The 18,864-nt window shown below is 49.4% G+C and overlaps 1 protein-coding gene across 2 annotated transcripts in view; it reads left to right on the forward strand.

The window, feature by feature from the left end:
- Positions 1 to 18,864, forward strand: part of HTR4 (5-hydroxytryptamine receptor 4) — a 72,653-nt gene that overhangs the window by 40,332 nt on the left and 13,457 nt on the right. For both annotated transcript variants that reach the window (XR_008433628.1, XM_053956778.1), the window contains exons 5-6: positions 6,236 to 6,389; positions 7,435 to 8,024. Coding sequence is in view for 1 of the 2 variants with exons in the window: in XM_053956778.1 (XP_053812753.1) it covers positions 6,236 to 6,389; positions 7,435 to 8,024 (744 nt within the window). In the remaining variant the exon portion in view is untranslated. The remainder of the gene's footprint in view (positions 1 to 6,235; positions 6,390 to 7,434; positions 8,025 to 18,864) is intronic.

An 18,864-nucleotide genomic window follows, 5' to 3' on the forward strand; every position in this document is an offset into this window, starting at 1 on the left:
TTTGGGTTTGGGTGCACATCTGGCACCTCCTGATGCAGCTGCAGCATCCTCTCCCTGCCTCCTGCACGCTCCTGGCTGTCCCAGCCCGGGAAGGTCCCCCCAGGGCTGTGTCCCTGTGCCTGCTCTGTTTGCTGGAGTGTTTCAGACACTTGCACACCCCAAACCAGCCCTGAGTGTGTTCTCTGATCCCAAGCTGATCCTCCACTCAGGCACAGCCCAAAATCCCTGCTAAAGCACGGGCAGATGCACCCGGAGAGCGACAGCTGCTCCTTGTGCTGTTTGCAAACATTAATTACCATTAATGGACCAGCAAATTAGCTCAGCCCCGTGGGAGAGGTGCTGCTGTAAAGCCTCCCGAGCCCTGTGGTGACATCCTGTGACAGCAGCCCTGTCCCTGTGCCAGGGCACAGAGTGCCAGGGCACAGGGTGGGCACTGCCCAGCATTCCCCTTCCCGTGGCATCACGGACGGGCACGAGGGACTGACTGGTGCCCAAAGGATGCCCAGGCTGTGGCTGGGAGCACAGGGTGTTTTCCCAGGCTGGGAGGAAGCCGCAGTGCCCAGCAGTGCCCCGTGGAACATCCCTGCCTGCCCAGGGCCACGGGGAGGTGGTTAGTGGGGAGGGTGATTAAATTTGGCTAGCTGGCAGTAATTCACGGTTCCAGTTCTGATTAAATGCCCCAAATTCCAGCTGGAGTTCTGCCCAGGCTGTAAATCTCCTGTGCCTCTTTCACCTGGATCTCAGAGAGCTCAGGTGGAGCACAGAGGGCCTGGGAGGTGACACAGCTGTGGAGCTGTCCCTGCCAGCCACAACAGCAGCCCAGGGAGTGCAGAATCCACGTCCCGGAGCATTAAGGAAAATCCCGGAGCAGATGGCCACGGCACGCTCTGCCCTTTATTCATCTTTGCAAACCCTCCAGAAATATTTCATTTATTTTGCCACCCTTGCTGCCAATAACCCTCCACACACCTCAGCCTCACGGGCTCTCCATTTGGCAACATGCATTTGTTTGTGTTCCCTGCTAAATTTATCCAGCTCCAATTAACTGTTCTCTTTAGCATTTTTCTCAGTGTAATTATCTCAACACCAGCAGGCCGTTGTTTTTCTAATAAGAATTTAATTTTGTTAGATATAATCATTTTAGGACATTTTCTTTTTCTGGACCAACGATGCAGAACTTTGTATTATTTGGCACAATGAGAGCCCAAAGCTTATTTGCTCAGTGGGAAAAAGGAAAATAGAAAGAGCTGTTCTTTCCAAAAAAATATTAAAATCTGGTTATACAGAGGCCAGAACCTGTTTTCACTGAAACATCAGCAATGGCAGTGTTGGATTAATCTTCCACAGGCACAAATAAATTGAAATTGTGGCTCCTTAGGTTCATCACTTGGTCAGGGCTCAGCTGGGGGCTCTGTCCCAGTCTGGATTCCCTGAGGGACGAGGACAAGGGCAGTGACCTCCCACTGACAGAGGGCTTGGCTCTTGCACCCTGACTTTGGGAGGGAGACAGCAGCACCCACAGTTTTCTCATCCTTTTGTCTTCTTTTTCCAGTTTTCTCATCCTTTTTTCTCATTTTTTCCAGATTTCCCATCCTTTTGTCTTCTTTTTCCAGTTTTCTCATCCTTTTTTCTCTTTTTTTCCAGATTTCCCATCCTTTTGTCTTCTTTTTCCAGTTTTCTCATCCTTTTTTCTCCTTTTTTCTCCAGATTTCCCATCCTTTTGTCTTCTTTTTCCAGTTTTCTCATCCTTTTTTCTTATTTTTTCCAGATTTCCCATCCTTTTGTCTTCTTTTTCCAGTTTTCTCATCCTTTTTTCTCCTTTTTTCCAGTTTTCCCATCCTTTTGTCTTCTTTTTCCAGTTTTCTCATCCTTTTTTCTCTTTTTTTCCAGATTTCCCATCCTTTTGTCTTCTTTTTCCAGTTTTCTCATCCTTTTTTCTCCTTTTTTCCAGATTTCCCGTCCTTTTGTCTTCTTTTCCTAGTTTTCTCATCCTTTTTTCTCCTTTTTTCCAGATTTCCCATCCTTTTGTCTTCTTTTTCCAGTTTTCTCATCCTTTTTTCTCATTTTTTCCAGATTTCCCATCCTTTTGTCTTCTTTTCCCCCCCCCCCCCCAGTTTTTCCATCCTTTTATCTTTTTTTTTTCCAGTTTTCCTGTCTTTTTGGCTTCTTTTTTCCTAGATGATTTAAGGGGGGGGGGTGTGTGTGAAATATTACTCAGTGTGAGTGCTCAGTGAGTGTTCCGTGTCTCATCCTGGCCCCAGGATGATCCAGCATATGCTTTGTACATCATTTTACATCTGCACATGACACCAAACGCTTTGAAGCGTGGGCCACCCCCAGAGCCAGGCTGTTAATAAGGGTGGGGGTGGATTTGTCTGTCTGTGATAGCTGAGAGCTCCTCGCAGTGCCTGCAGGCTCCCAGCTCCAAACTGCTCTGCAAGCCAGGGAGATGCTTTAATTTCTCTCCAAGGGCAGGGAATGCTCCCTGGCAGCTCGGTAATTCCGTTTCTGCAGGAGGCAGGAAGGAGCAGCGGTGTGCTCCGAGCCTCTGCAGGCCTGAGGCAGGAGCTGAGCACTCCAGGGCAGCTTTTCCACAGCCACGGGGCTGAGGAGGTGTTTGGATAAATCAAGAATTCCTTGCCATGGCCCGCAGCCCGTTGTGCTGGGGAGCTGCAGGGAGCGTGGAACTGGTTCCAACTGGGACCTCCCAGTGCCCGAGGGAGGATGGAAAAGAGAGTGCCAGGGCAAGGGAATGGCTTCCCATTGGCAGAGGGCAGGCATAGATGGGATTTGGGAAGGAATTGTGCCCTGTGAGGGTGGGCAGGCCCTGGCACAGGGTGCCCAGAGCAGCTGGGGCTGCCCCTGGATCCCTGGCAGTGCCCAAGGCCAGGCTGGATGGGTTTGGAGCACTTGGGACAGTGGGAGGTGTCCCTGCCCCTGCCTGGGGTGGAATTAAATGATCTTTAAGGTCCCTTCCCTGTGATTCTGTGATTTCTGCAGTGGCCAGAAGAGCCACAAGGCCAGAGAAATGATGGATTTCTTCTTTTCAGCCACCTGTAAAATGTCAGCACTTGATTCATTCCTGTCTGATAAGGAAGAGGAGAAGTAGAATAATAACCTTTGTTATTTGTGTTGGAAGAGCTGCAGCTCTGGGAAGGGATTCCTGTGTTTCCCCTCCAGTGGAGAATGTCATTGCAGAGGAGAGGAGGTTTCACATCAGCTGCTCCGCTGTAGGTGACAGGGAAGTGAACATTTGCGAGGAACTTGACTGATAATGGGGAGAATTAATATTTAATTGGGCCTGGACATGGCATTAATCACGTGCATGTATTGCATTTTGTGTTCATCCATCACGCTGCCACAGCAGCACGTAACAGATATTCCTTGTGAGGCCAGGAAAACAGCTCTGCCTTGAAATGGAGCAGAAGCACAGAGCAGGTCGTTATTCCAGCCTCTGACTAAGACTATTGACAATCTCACAGATAAAATTACTTTTCTCCCAGTGAATAAATAGCTGCTTAAATGCTCAGGCCACCACATACACCAAAGCACCAGCTCCTGCACCAGCTCCACATGACTTAAAAAAAAAAAAAAACTCCTTAGGAAATGGAAATTCTTATATTTCTGTGCCTGTTTAGGTTCCCATTCAAACTTCCAGGCCTCCTGGTGGCACTCCCAGCTGTCTGTGGCTGATTCCTGGGATGGAAACCCTGCTGGGCTCTGAGGAGTGGGTGCTGTGCTCCTCTGCCTCCCTCCCCGTCACACAATTGTCACCCACACCCTGCTCGGGGCACTTTGTCACCCAAAACAGTGACAGGAGGAGCCCAGCTCGACTGGCTGAGCACGGGGGAAGTTCTGGTAGCAGCGAAAGTGAAATAAAATAAAATCTTCTGACGTGAAAGTGGAGGAAAATTGCTGCTGAATCACTGGGGGGGAAGAAATATGAGAGCTTAAGGTGTCATTTTTACAGGCATAATTTTTACTCTAATGGCCTTTAATAGCAGGAACAATTCAGTGTAATTCTTTCAGCTGCAGCACAGAGAGGAGCAGAGAAATGTGATCACTCAAACTGCTGGCAAGAATTGTTTTCCTGCTGCAGTTAATTATCGGTGTACAGTGGTTTTCTCTTCCTGTTTGCTTATCCAACTTGTCAAAGGGTAGCTGCTGTCTTGGCTGGTTTTATCCTTTCATTTATTGGATTTCTTCTTTTGCCCTTTCTGCAAAGAAATGGAGTCTCTCGTGCCTTGCCTTTGATGTCCAGCACTTCCAGTGGGAAACTTCGAGATAAGAAATAATGAAACAGCTTAATTATTTTATTTTTAAAATACAGATCCTTTGTGTTGAGAGTCAGAGGAGCAGCTCCCTCTGTCCCAACAAACATCCCCAAAATCGCTGTTGGAATTCCATTTCCCGGGACAGGGATCAGCCCCAGAGGAGCTGGAGCTCCACCAGAGGAACATTTCACCCACAGCTCTGAAAGAGCAGCTCCTGGCAAATCCTATTTTTTGGAAGTGCAGCTTTCCAGAGGAACAGGCTGATTTTTCGTGTACACAGGAAACCAGAGGAGAACAGAGGAATTATCAAATTGCAGGAGTTGAATGCCTGTTTCAGCATTTTTCCCCTGTGACATTTTGAATCTTGTTCCAAAGAGACTTTTAAGAAATGTTTTCTTTTGACACTTTGATATTATTTCAAGCCTCTGTGTGGAATATATCATCTGATTTTATCAAAATAAAGCAATTTGGTTGACTCCACATGACTTAAAAAAAAAAAAAAAACACCACCTTAGGAAAAAAATGGAAATTCTTGTATTTCTGTGCCTGTTTAGGTTCCCATTCAAATCTTGATGAAATAAATGCACAGCTTGAAGAGCAGCTCTTTAATACACACACGTGTGCTTGCTAATTTAATTCCTCTAATTCATGCTTCTGCTGCCCTCATAAAAAATTTTACAGAGTGTGCTGAAATCCAAAAATCTAAAGAGCAAAAAATATTTTATTGGGAACCTGAGACTGATTGTCAGGTCAGGACCACTGAAAGCCTGCAATTGGATATTTGCTGATCTGGTCTTCTTAGGAATAAATAATAATTTCAGAGCCAGAGATTTCCAGTTTTAGGTTTGCTACCCCTTCCTGATGGAGAGATCCACCTGCAGGGTTGGCACAGGGGTCAAACAAAGAGAAAATTTGATTTCTTATCTCTTTGAGAAGATATTTTTAGGTCTTAACTGTTTTAGGGGCAGGGGCCTGTTGTACTTGGGATATTTTGAAGGGATCAGGAGGAGGGGGGAGAGCTCAGGGCACATCCCCTTGATGGTGCAAAGACACCTTTGCCCTGTCCTTGGGGAGGTTAAAGCCCAGCTGAAAAGAGGTGGATTCCTGGGAAATGGAAGAACACACTTCATTTCACTGCCAGTTTCACAGCTTTGGGAGACTTTGTTAATTTGTGCTAACAGCTTTTGCAGCCTTGTCAAAATAAATGCCCAGTGCAGGAAGGAAATTCAGCTAAGGCTGCCTGGAAGGAAGGGATATTCCTTGGAGGGTGGGAACATCCTTAGTGCAGAGGGAGAGCAGGGCTGAATATGGGATTTCTCCCTTGCCCTGCCACCTCAGACAGCCCACAGCATTTCTGGAAAGCAGAAAACTCCGGCTTTTCCTTGAACCCTGGGGAAATATCCCAAGTTCCTGTGTGAGGGGCCCCGTGGAAGCAGGCTACAGACCCCTGTTTTCCCTGTTTTGAGAAGCAGCTGGAGAAAGGGCTTTACAATTTAGTTTTTAGAAAGCTTGAAAGTCTCCTCTGACTGCTTCTGTCCCGTTTTTGTATTGCACACAGGTAGGAATCGTATTCAAAGAGAAGCTTTATCAAATCAGGGCTTAGGCCTGTTACTTTTCTAAGTGCAGCTAAGCAGCTAGCTAAGTTCCCATGTGAAAGAATCTTGAACATGAAAGTCAGTTAACACAACAAGTTAGTCTTTTGAAGGAAACCAATTTGCACCTTTAATAACAAAAGATCTATCCCATGAGAATCCACAAAGAAAATTCACATAAACACCCGTGAATACAAAACACAAACACCTTCTAACCAATGAACTGAGCGGCAGGAAAACTCCCAGCCAGCTGGAGTTGAACACAAAGTCTGTGAAAGCTGCAGAAAAATGAGATTTGTGAATAAAGGAGTGGTTTTGGTGCACGAAGAAATGCAGCACCACCTGCTTTATGAGATTTTTGCCCTGCAGGTACTATGCCATCTGCTGCCAGCCCCTGGTGTACAGGAACAAGATGACCCCGCTGCGCATCGCGCTGATGCTGGGGGGCTGCTGGATAATCCCAACCTTCATTTCCTTCCTCCCCATCATGCAAGGCTGGAATAGCATTGGCATCATTGACCTGGTGAGTAGCCAAGCAGGGACACCGATCCAATGTGCTGGGTGGGTGCTGGCTGTTCTCTAGAAAAGCAATTTTCAGGGAAAGGGAAAACGAAGGAGAAACTTCTTCTTGCCAGTGCAGAGGGGCTGCTGAATTTCTGGAGGGGGTCCTTAAGGGGGGTTGAGGTGGCTCTGTCCTGGAAGGACTGACACAGGGATGGGGTGGCCTGGGAGAGGATTTTAGCCACATTCAGTTCAGTGAGGAGTCCTTGGAAAAAAGGCCAAGCCCCAGCTGGCCCCTGACAACACCTCAGGAGTCCTTGGTCCCCCCCGGCCTTTGCAGCTCTCGCTTAAAAAAGAGGGAGGATTATTCTCAGCTAAGGCTGCCTAGAAGGAAGGGATATTCCTTGGAGGGTGGGAATATCAGCAGTGCAGAGGGAGAGCAGGGCTGAATATGGGATTTCTCCCTTGCCCTGCCACCTCAGACAGCCCACAGCATTTACCTGTGCCTCCTTCTCCCTGGCTGCAAAGCAGAAAACTCTGTCTCCTCTGACTGCTTCTGTCCCATTTTTGTGCTGCATACAGGTAGGAATCTTATTAAAGAAAAGCTTTATCAAGCTTATAGTGCCAGGACAAGGGAGTGGCTGCACACTGCCAGAGGGCAGGATTAAATGGGATATCAGGAAAAATTCCTTCCCTGGGGGGTGGCACAGGTTGCCCAGGGAGGTTGTGGATGTGTCCAGGTGTCCAAGGATGGCTGGATGGGGCTTGGAGCAACCTGAGCTAGTGGAAGGTGTCCCTGCCCATGACAGGGGGTGACACAAGATGATTTTTAAGGTCCCTCCCTGTTGGAGTCCTGGATGCTGAGAATTTTAGACTTTCCGTGCTGACAGACTCTGACTCCCAAGAGAGCACTACATTTGACCTGAGGCCGTAGAGAAAGCGTCCCAAACCGACTGACAGCACTGAGACGATGAGCGTGTAGCCGACACCTCCCAACCCAGCCCGTTCTCTGATTCCCACTTCTTCCCTCCTTCCTTCCTTGCCTTGCCCTCCCCTCCGCACCCCAGATCCAGCAGAGACAGTTCAACAAGGCCTCCAACTCCACCTACTGCATCTTCATGGTGAACAAGCCCTACGCCATCACCTGCTCCGTGGTGGCCTTCTACATCCCCTTCCTGCTGATGGTGCTGGCCTACCACCGCATCTACGTGACGGCGCGGGCGCACGCGCGGCAGATCCGCCTGCTGCAGCGCGCGGGGAACCCGGCCGAGCCCCGCCAGGGCCCCCAGGAGCCACGGCAGCACCCCCCCGACCAGCACAGCACCCACCGCATGAAAACCGAGACCAAAGCCGCCAAGACCCTGTGCATCATCATGGGCTGCTTCTGCCTCTGCTGGGCCCCCTTCTTCGTCACCAACATCGTGGATCCCTTCATTAACTACACGGTGCCCGGCAAGCTGTGGACGGCCTTCCTGTGGCTGGGCTACATCAACTCGGGCTTGAACCCTTTCCTCTACGCCTTCCTCAACAAGGCTTTCAGACGTGCCTTCCTCATCATCCTGTGCTGCGGCGACGAGCGCTACCGAAGGCCTTCCATCCTGGGCCAGACCGTGCCCTGCTCCACCACCACCATCAACGGCTCCACGCACGTGCTGAGGTGAGTCTGCCCTGATGCCTTCAGGGGCTGCCCAGGAGGCTGCCTAGGCTGCAGTGTTAAAGGAATAAAGATTTATGGAAAGGCCTCCACAGGACACACCCTGGGCAGTGCAAGAGCCCGGCCGTGGCTCCACCCCACATGGACTCCTGCTCACCAGTTTTGACACTTTTATAAGTTTGGCTCCATTTCCCTGTTGGGGTTCAGTGTCCAATTCCAGCTCCAGGTGGAGCAGTCCCACCCTCCCAGGTTGCTCTCCTCCATTCCCTGCTGTTTGCACTTTTTGGGGCTGAAGCTGCAGCGGTGTCCTTGGTTGTGGGCTGGGAAAGGATTGTTGTGTGTGCCTGAGCTGTGAGGAGAGCTGCTGGCACTTGACATGAAGTTCAGAGCTCTGTACCAATGCAGTGCAGAGTGTGGAAAACACGAAAGCTCAGACTGAAGGCATCAGCCCAGGGCTGCCCAGAGCCTGCAGCCACCAGCAAGAGGAGTTTCTAGAGGATTGCTTTCATTTTGCAATATCTTGCTGGTGTCAGTGCTTAGGAAGGGATGGGGCAAAAGCAATCCTGAGGGGCTCGGGCAGCCTGGGTTTGTAGGGAACAGGTGTGTGCAGGTGTGCCCAGGAAAGAACTGGGAGGATGCAGAAGTTGTGTGTGAATTTTGGCATCATTTGGTCCGAAGGGAACGACTTGACCCTGTGGATGCTGCCCGCTGCATCTTCTTTAGGAAAGGGACCAAAAGTTTCTGCAAATGAGGACGTTGTGCCAGTGGGATTTTCCAGCTGCTTTTTGTCCCCTGGCAGGGAGAGCAGTGGCAAGAGGGACAGACCTTGTGCTGAACTCAGCTATGGCAAAAAATAGCACAATAAATGAGCTGTTAATAGATGGGGATTTCTGGGGATTTCTGGGTGTTCAGGGCTCTGTGCAACACCAGACTGAAAAAAAGCCAAAACCATCTGAAAAATGCTGTGCTCCCCTTGAAACAGATTTGTTTGCATTTCTTCTGCCATGAGTAGATATTTATTCAACACAAACCAACAAACTCCTGCCTCCACGAATCACTGCACTCTTGTACAGCACAAGTGGACGGGGAGCCAGGTCAGCATTGCTGGAATTCCGGGATAAAACAAGTTGTGGAAATTTTGCCATAGCAAAGAAGATGACTTTGGGTGAAATCTACTTGAGCAGACAAACTCTGGAACGTGTGGGTCAGGGAGGTCACTCTGGTGTGTTCCATTCCCTCTCAGAAGTGCTCGGAGCAGGGAAAGCTCTAGTGAGAGGTTCATTTACCATTTTCCACCACTGAGAGGTCTTCTCCAAATGTCAGTTGGGTTCCTCCAAAGGAAAACACTTCCTGATTTTTCTCTTGAGTGAGCCAAGAGAAACAAAGTGGGGGAAAGCAGAAACAAGCACCTTGGTGGGTGGGAGCTGCAGTGAGCCCCAGTGCTCCCTGTTGCCACTGGAACAGGAGTGCAGCAGCTCAGGCTCCAGGTTTTAGAGGTTGAACAGCTCCATGGAGCCATTGGAATAAAAATAAATCCCTGCTGGGAGGAAAGTGGTCAGAGCTGCTGTGGAGCAAAAGGATGAGTGGTCACAGAATCCTGCAACCACAGAATGGTTTGTGTGGGTTTTTGAATGGTTTGTGGTGGTTTTTGAACGGTTTGTGATGGATTTTGAATGGTTTGTGATGGTTTTTGAAGGTTTTTGAATGGTTTGTGTGGGTGTTTGAATGGTTTGTGATGGTTTTTGAATGGTTTGTGGTGGTTTTTGAACGGTTTGTGGTGGTTTTTGAACGGTTTGTGGTGGTTTTTGAATGGTTTGTGGTGGTTTCTGAATGGTTTGTGATGGATTTTGAATGGTTTGTGGTGGTTTTTGAAGGTTTTTGAATGGTTTGTGTGGGTGTTTGAATGGTTTGTGATGGTTTTTGAATGGTTTGTGGTGGTTTTTGAACGGTTTGTGGTGGTTTTTGAACGGTTTGTGGTGGTTTTTGAATGGTTTGTGGTGGTTTCTGAATGGTTTGTGATGGATTTTGAATGGTTTGTGGTGGTTTTTGAAGGTTTTTGAATGGTTTGTGTGGGTGTTTGAATGGTTTGTGATGGTTTTTGAACGGTTTGTGATGGTTTTTGAATGGTTTGTGGTGGTTTCTGAATGGTTTGGGATGGATTTTGAATGGTTTGTGGTGGTTTTTGAACGGTTTGTGGTGGTTTCTGAATGGTTTGTGATGTGTGGCTCTCAGCCAGGACTGCCCCACAGCCCAGGTGGTGCTGGGGGTGGAGCAGTGACCCCACCCCACTTGTGAGGCTGGCATTTCATGGGCTGCAGCTGTGGCTCAGCTCAGGAATCACAGAGGTTGTCCCTCAGAGCTGTTCCTGGTGCACCCAGCAGGTCTCTCAGGATCTTGGCTTGCAGGTAAAACATCTCCTCCTGTTCTTCCTCCTCCTCTTCTTTACCCTTCCCTGGGCACTAAGGCAGGTGAAGAGACCACGGAGCTTCCCAAGGAGAGCAGCACACTCAGTGCTGGGGGTTGGAAAGGGTTAAAATTTCTGTCTGCCTGGGAATTTTAATGATCCTGCAAGATGAATCAGAGCTCTGACAGCTTCTGTCTCCTTCAGGACAAGTTTGTGAGCCCCAGGTGGATCTTTTGGGCTTGCTCTGCCCTCCCCTCCATCCCCCAGACTCCCTGTTTCACTCTGGATTTGCACTGGGCATTTTTGGAAGTGTTTTGGAGGCAAATGTGGAGTTTTTGTGCTGGTGGCACCTGCAGAGCTTTGGGGTCTGTGTTGCCCCTTCTCCAGCAGTTCCTTTATTTGTGGCACCGTCAGGGAAGAGTTTCCCCCCTTGCCAAGGTGCTGATAAAGCACATTCCCACGAAATTCTCTTTTTGGAAATTCCTGAGCAAAAGCTTGAGAGACACAGCAAGTGATGAGCATTTAAAAATGGTGATTTCAGTGATATTTCATTCGTTGTGGCCAGGGCAGGGCAGCCAGAGGTTGCTCAAGATGTGTTTTCCACTCCAGAGCTTTCAGTTCAGGGATCAGCTCCCTGTGCCAGCAGAAGTGGCTCCAGACCAAGCCCAAGCTGAGGAGATCTGATTGCAGCCTGGAAATGCTAATATTGTTAAATAGGCAAGAGGTAATTTGGTTTTCACCTAAATTTCATTAGCTGCCAACCTGGAAAGGGATTCTCTAAAAATACAGGGGATGATTTAGACTCAGTAACAACTTTAAAAAAGAGTTTTGTCATTTCTTGAAGGAGCTTTCTTAAATTTTTAATGAAGCTTTGCCAACATTTACAGCCAAACTTATGTTCCAACTTCCCTGGTGTGGTTTTCCAGTTTGGCATCAGTGCCAGCCTTTTGTGACTGGGGCTGTCGGGGTCCTGAGCAGGGCACGGGGAGCTGTGACCATCAGGGGTCCCTCAGATTTGGGCTGAGTCAGGGAGGGCAGGGGAGGTTTGGGATCTGCTGCAGGGTCCAGGAGCAGAGGAACCCTCAGGTGCAGGAATGTGGGTGTTCCAGAACACCCAAGTTACCACCCTGAGTCAGAGGAGCCTCCTTCCCCTAAACCCTGCTCCCCAAAGAGCTGCTGAAGCCTTGTCCCAGCCCCAAAAATGCCTCACCGGAGGGAACAGAGAGCTTCTGATAAGAGAAAAGCTTCTTGTAATTGTGCTGAGAGAAATCAAGATATTTATCTTATTTCCTACAAAGGATAGAGGGGATTAGAGTTTTACAATAACACAGTTTCCTTCCATTTTCAAAAGATAATATCTTTCAATATGCCTGGGTGTTGGAAAGAGAGATTACCGTGCAGCTCAACCCCTTTTTGTTATTTGGCCTAATACAAGATTTGGGATCAGAAGTTCTGCATCAGTTTGTGTCCAATGGGGAAACCGAGGCTCTGCAGGGCACCTGGAGCTCTGAAAGGACTGAGATGTAACTCACCTTTGTTAGAAATGAAAATGCCAATTTAAGAATTAAGGAAATTTATTAAACGATCAAAGTATAAATTTGGAAAAGAAAAAAAAAAAAGGAAAGCCACAAGCGATTGGACTCTGAGCCAGGCGATCGGCGTCGGGGAGATTTAGGACTTGGCCTCTGTGGCACCAGAGTCCCCGTGGCTCTCCAAAGCTCAGTTCTAAGGGGTCCATTTTTATGCAGTCTCTTGGGCTTTGGAAGGGGCTCTTCTTTAGCAGATTGTCTCGTTTTCCCGGAACCGGTGGAAAATTGCTGGAATCCTGTCAGGTGAAAATCTCCGGGATAAGCTTCTGATGATGCCTATCAGAAATGTCTCCAGCTGGGGTCTTGTCAGGTGAGAAATCCCTTGGAACAGACATTTCTGGAGACAGTGTCTTCTTGGTGTTTTGAATTTCTGTCTCTTAGCTTGCTTGTTGCCCGACACTGGTTTTAGTACACAAGACGCTGTGGTTTTTAATTTCATTTAGCACGGATTATTTTATAACATCTATTACATATTCCACCTTTGTCTGCTCCTAATTGCATGATCTGTGCTTTGGGCAGGGAAGGCAGCTGTGTCGTGGTGGGGCAGCACCTGCCTTGCAGCTGGAATTAGGGACCCACGGCCAGGGCAGGGCCCTGCTGGCCACAGCCCCACATTCCCTGCAGCTGGAATGCCTGACAGCTCCTCCTGGCACAGCCCAGAGCTGGTGGAAACTTCCCACTTAAATAATGGAGTGCAACTTCAGCAACTGCATGTAGCTAGAACACAGACACCCCCCATCATGCAGCTGAATCCAACTCCCAGTCCTTTGCCAGTCTCTCCGCTCATTCCAGAGGTCCAAAACAGGATTTAAAACTAATTTTAAATTTGGTACCTGAATAAACTCTGTTATGGATAGAAATTTGCTCTCCACCTACTCACCTTCTGTTTCAACTGACCTTTGAATGTGTTGGGCTGGTTCTGTCCTCTCCAGAGATTAATTTGGTTTATCAGCAATGTGTTTTCAGACAATGCAAATCAGCGTGTGCAAAGAGCCCCACATGCCTTAGGGTTAGAAATTCTATGGAAACCTCAGCAATTATTGTCATGTTCTGTTCTTCCTCGGGGCAGCAGTATCTCCAACTCAGAGCTAATTGTGTAAGTGCATTTTAATTTTAGGTTCACTTCTTTGTTCTTCTTTTCAATAATTCTCTTTCTTTTTGATTGCTAGAGGACAATTTATTTAAGCATTGTATGCACCACCCCATTGTAAAGTCACAATGTGGAAAAGCTTCCCTGTTGCTGTGTTAAAATTGCTTTTAAGGCTTTTGGAGTGTCTGTGGGAGAGAAAACCTTGTTATTCCCGTGATATTTTGGCCAGAAATTTGTTATTTCCAGGAAGGTGTCGAGGACTTCCAGCACATCTGTTGTGATGTGACTGGTTTTCAACAATTTGCCATTTTTGGGATCCTTCCCATTGCCTGTGGTGCTCAGCCACCTTGGGCAGCTCTCAGCATCTTTCCACCTTCAGCTTTCCATTTCAAAACAGAAAAATGGCATTTGAGGGTTTGCTTTGATTTATTTGGCATAGCAGAGGTGATCCTTGCCACCATCTGCTGCTCAGTGCACCCGGAATGGGTGAGCTGGGAATTGATCCAGAGCCAGCCTGGGTTCGAGTTTGCCACAGTAAACCTGCACTTTTGCCACGGGAATGTGGGAATGACATCCTGCCCTGCAAATATTCCATCCCTATTAAGTGCAGCTGACTGAGGCTGCTCCTGCATGAGCTGATGGTTTCCAGCCCTCACTTGTGCATTAATCGCTGTGCTCTGGGGCTGTGACATTCCAGAGCAGAGCACTTCAAAATGCAGGGAACCGGATTTAGGAGGCACTTTGGGAACTCCCCAGGGCCTCCTCCCCTGGCCTCCTCCTGGGCTGCCCTTAAATTGGATTGGAAGGCACAGACACATTCCAGGCCCAGGTGTGGAGAGAGTTTTGCACAGCGGACCTTGGGATGGGCTTGGCTGTGTAACCTTTCCCTGCTCAGGCAGCGCTGGGCTGGGAACGGGAGCGTTGCGTGGTTCATCCCGAATTCCTCCCTCCCTCTGCTGCTGTTCCCCCTCGGAGCAGCCAGAATTCCCATCTTCCTTGGCAGTGGTTTCAAAGTCAGTCACGTCCCTGAGTGTGGATGGTGTCTGTCACTGACAGCCTTTCAGGGATGTTGCTGAAGACCTGGCAGAAGGGTTGTTAATGAGGCTGTTAATTTGTGTCATTCCTCTGAGCCATCAAAGCGCTTCAGGAGCGGCAGAGCACGTGGCACTAAAGAGCTTTTTGCTTTATCTCGGAAGTGTTTGTGTTATCATGGAATCCCTGAGGCTGGAAAAGCCCTCCGGGATCGAGTCCCAGCTGTGCCCCAGCCCAGAGCCCTGAGTGCCACCTCCAGGAATTCCTTGGACCCCTCCAGGGATGGGCACTCCAAACCTCCCTGGGCAGCCCCTTCCATTTTTTTTATACTTTGCCCTGATATGATGTCGCAGCCCAAACGGTGTGGCATCCACACAGGAGTCTTTTCCTGCTCTGAAATCCTTTTCTCTCTCAAAATGAAGTCTAACAATTCCTTTAATCTCCATATTTTCCAAGCTCTGAGTCCTGGCAGTGCTTTTTCCACCACTGAAGTGAAACCACTTCTGGAAAAAAAACACATAAACAAGAGTTTAAGTGCAATGCTGAGCAATATATTGTGGAGATTTATTTAAGAATTGAAGGAAAAAATATGGATTTACCCCTTTGCAAAGCTGCATGAAACAGAGTAGAGCCGAACAGGCAAACTCAAGAAAAAAATCAAGGAACTGGTGGTGCCTCACATTAATGTTATCGATGAGTAACTTTATCACTGATTGATCTGTCAGTGCACAGGAGCAGTCTTGGTTTCCACTGATTTATTAAAGGCACGTGAATGCATTCAGGGAGATTCATGCCCTGTGCTGCCTTTGTGACAGGCTGTTACAGCAGCACAGTTGGTGTTTGTTAGTGCTGAAAGCACTCCATAACACTTGGCTCCAGCGTTTGAGACAAGAACTCGCAGCACAAAGCAGCTGCTCCACGGGCAGGGAAGCAGTTAGGAGTGGCTGGCACTGCCACAGGTGCTGCCAGGAGAAGGGGGGATGTTTTACCCTGCAGGAGTGGCCCAGGCACCTCCCCAGGCAGGGATGCAGCTCCTGCAGCCCCCCGGGCATCCCTGGAGCTCCCTTGGGCACAGCCCTGTTCAGCCTCTGGGGGGGTGAGGCAAACCAGGCACTGATCTCTGCTCCTGGGACAGGGACAGCAGCCAGGGAAGGGCTGGAGCTGGGCCAGGCTGGATTTTGGGAAAGGTTCTTCCCCCTGAGGGTGCTGGCACTGCCCAGGCTCCCCAGGGAATGGGCACAGCCCCGAGGCTGCCAGAGCTCCAGGAGGGTTTGGACACCGCTCCAGGGATGCCCAGGGTGGGATTCTGGGGGGGTCTGTGCAGGGCCAGGGGCTGGTCTGGATGATCCTGTGGGAATTCAGGATGTTCCAGGATTCTGTTCTGTGAGAGAACCCCATAAAACACCAGCTCACAGAACTCAGGGGAATGAATGATGCACTTCAGTGACAAACCAATTCCTCTGTTTTTGAAAGGATCTTTGCCCTTGATAAATTTTAAAACAAGCCCATAAAATCCTTTAAAATAAGCTGCAAGCTAAATTAATTTCCTTAAAACCCTCTTTTCCCCCCTCTGCTTGGCTTCACATGTGTTTGCCTGGGAAGATTTGGCTGTAAAATTGTGTCAGCTCACCTTGGAGTTCTTCTTGTCCCTTAATTAACAGTGGGCTGCTGGGCTGTCCTGGAGCCCCTGCCCTCCTCTGCTCCCTCGTGGGCACAGCACACACACAGGCCTCCCAAGCTCCTGTTTCAGACTCAGCTGTGCATTAAGGGACAGTTCTACGTTTTCCTCTCCTGGCATAAGGAAAGCTGTTTGGCTCTGAGGAATTGTGGATGCCTGAAATTCGATTTCTTCCAATCCAGGAGTGCTGTTTTATAGGAGAATTTTCTGTTCCACGTGCGCTGTTTCAGGCTCCCGTTGGCTCAGGAGGAAAGTGCAGGGTGAGGGAGGGGTTACAGCTGTTTTAGGATCCCCTGGAATTCCCTGTTACACTTCAGGGGATTGGTGAGAGACCAGCAGCCCACAGAGGGGGGTTTTGAAGCTCATCCTTGCAGGCAGGCCTAGTTCCAGCGTTGCTAAAGATGAAGTGGTAACTCTATTGCTCTCCCATCTGTACCTAAAAACCCAACCCAGCACTTCCAGCACATTGGGGCTGTCAAAAGACTCCAGGACCACCAAGCAGGGATCTCCAGCAGCTCTGCACTGCCTCCATAAATCAGTTTTTTTTAGCAGTGAGCATGGCTGCTAAAATCATGGGGACAAATGAAGTGGCCAAGTTACAACTCCCTGGATTTTGGTTTGAAGCCAGATGTGGCTTCCTCCAGAGAGGGTCCTCAGTCAGAGCAGAGGGGGGGTTGGGAGGAAGGCAAGAGCCAGCTCCCAAATCCCTTCCAGAGCAATGCTGAAGAGGTTTTGGAAAACAGGCTCAGCAGAGGATACCTGCCTAAAACCCAATGGGGAGATTTCCTTGAGAAGCAGAATGATTCCCCAGTTGGTTTATGGAGAAAAGGACTGCAGCTGATGGCTCAGATGGTTCTAGCACTAAAAGTCAGGCTCCTTTCAGTGGGAGGTTTGGGGATGTAGCTCTGATGCCATTGACTGCTCCGTGTTTGATGTGGGGCTGTTTCCCAATTAACCAGCGCTGTGTTTTTTTCCTTTTTCCCCCCTTAACTCCCTCACTGTGTCTGTCTTTGCTCCTTCCTGCACTAAAAGTGGCTGTTCCTCTGTCTCCAAGCTCCTCCTGCTCTTCTGCAGCAGACCAGCTCCTGTCTAGCCATGACCATGCTCTGTAAGTCCCTTCTTTTATTACTGCAGCTCTGTCTGTTCATGTTTATTGCAGCCCACTGTAAACCCTCCTTTATTTATGGCTTAACACTTGTGGGGTGGAGGCAGCAGCCCCAGGGGAATGGGGATGTCTGGCAGGGCTTTGGGAGTGGGCTCCTGGCTGCAGGGTAATGTGGCTAACAGGGATTTTCCCCTTTGGGATGCTTGTTCTCACTCCAAGGAGCAGCTACAGCACTGCAGGGTCTCCTCGGTGGGCAGCACGCAGAGAAAAGCAGGATACAGAGAGATATTAGGAAAAATTCTTCCCTGGGAGGGTGGGAGGCCCTGGATCCCTGGCAGTGTCCAAGGGCAGGCTGGACCTGTTTTAAGTTGGTTGAACCTGACAGCTCAGAGGCTTCCCCTTCCCTCAGAGGTTCCAGCTGGGCTCCTGCCACCACGGGAATGCTCCAGGGCAGGGCACTTCCACACCTGCAGCTCCAGAAGAGTGGAGTAAGTGTGGAATTGGCTTCCTGCTCAAAATGGTTTTGTAACGAGGGCAGGGGAAAGGAGCAGGGCTCTTGGCAGGACTGAGAAAGTCCTGGTGGTCACAGTGAGAGCCTCCCTGCCTGGGACCTGGGATGACAAGTCACAAGGACTGCCAGGACCCAGGGAATGCCTCTCTCCCTTCAGTGCCACACCCCACAGCACCTCCACATCCCCATCCCTTCACCTGCAGCCCCAAATCCTGGGCAGACTGCACAGCTCCCACTGAACCTGCAATTATCCCAACAGACTTGGGGCAGGCAGGGCCTTCCCTCTCCCTTTTCCCTCCAGTGCTTTTGTTTATTCCTCGTCAGGCACACAGATTTCAGGGAGGCAGCAGATTTCAGCACTCACTTTACACCAGCGGAGTTCAGGGCAGTTTGTGTTCCCTCCATCTGGAAGTTTCCCCAGCCAGGTTCCCTGGGAGGCAGAGCTGAGCCCAGGCTGCAATCTGCTGCCTGGAGCTGCTCTGCAGAACACCCAGCCCTGAGGGGAGAGCTGCCCCATCCCTCCCAGCCTGCAGGGAACATTCACAGAAAGGTTTGGGTTGGAAGGGACTTTACAGCTCACCTCTTCCACCCCCTGCCACGGGCACCTTCCACTCTCCCAGCTTATTCCCAAGCCCTGTCCAGCCTGGCCTGGGACACTTCAGGGTTCCTCACATTTTGGGATCTAAGGCTTCACTGAGCACTCAAAGGTCTCAATTGCAGCTGTACCCAGCTGTTATTCCCTCAGTCCCTTGTGCCAGGTGTCTGTGAAATGTCCTCTGTGAGTGTTTCTGTCTGCTCTCACCCCTCTGCAAACATCCCTGTGTGCACCCCTTTGTTGTGATCCATCTTGGCTGCAATTTTCCCAAAAAAAGCTGCACTGGAGAGAGGCTGCAGGTGTGATCTGCTGGGTGTGCTGCTCTCTCTGCTCTCCTCTGCCTGGAGCAATCCAAGCTGAGCTGCTGCCAAACCCTGTGACCCTTGGACATAACACCCGTCCCCTGGTTCTGCGGGGCACAGAGAGGAAAAATCTTGATTTTTCCATCATATCTATGCAAAGCAGTTACAAAACCTTACCCATCTGCCGTGGTAGGATTTTACACTTCCCTGGTCAAAGTGACAAATGCCACCCTCAAGGTCAGGACGGCAGCAAAAGTAGCTCAGATTCAGAAAGCAACAAGGAGCAAGGACAAAAAAAAATCAAAATGCACTGGAAAAAGCTGCCCTGGGCAGCCCCTTCCATGCTCTGGGTCAGTTTTCCCTGGTCTGGAGGCAGAACTGGGGTGAGGAAACTGCTTCTTGTCCTTCTGCTCCTCTCTTTGTCCTTGTTTATGTCCCCCAGTTGATTTTGTCACAGTTGTTATTGATGAGATCCTCGGTGAGGCTGCAGAAAAGTTATTGGAGATCGTGCTGGGTTTTTTTTTTTGAGGCTCAGAA

The sequence above is a fragment of the Vidua chalybeata genome, chromosome 15 (genome assembly GCF_026979565.1).
Source record: "Vidua chalybeata isolate OUT-0048 chromosome 15, bVidCha1 merged haplotype, whole genome shotgun sequence".
Classification (NCBI taxonomy): Eukaryota; Metazoa; Chordata; class Aves; order Passeriformes; family Viduidae; genus Vidua; species Vidua chalybeata.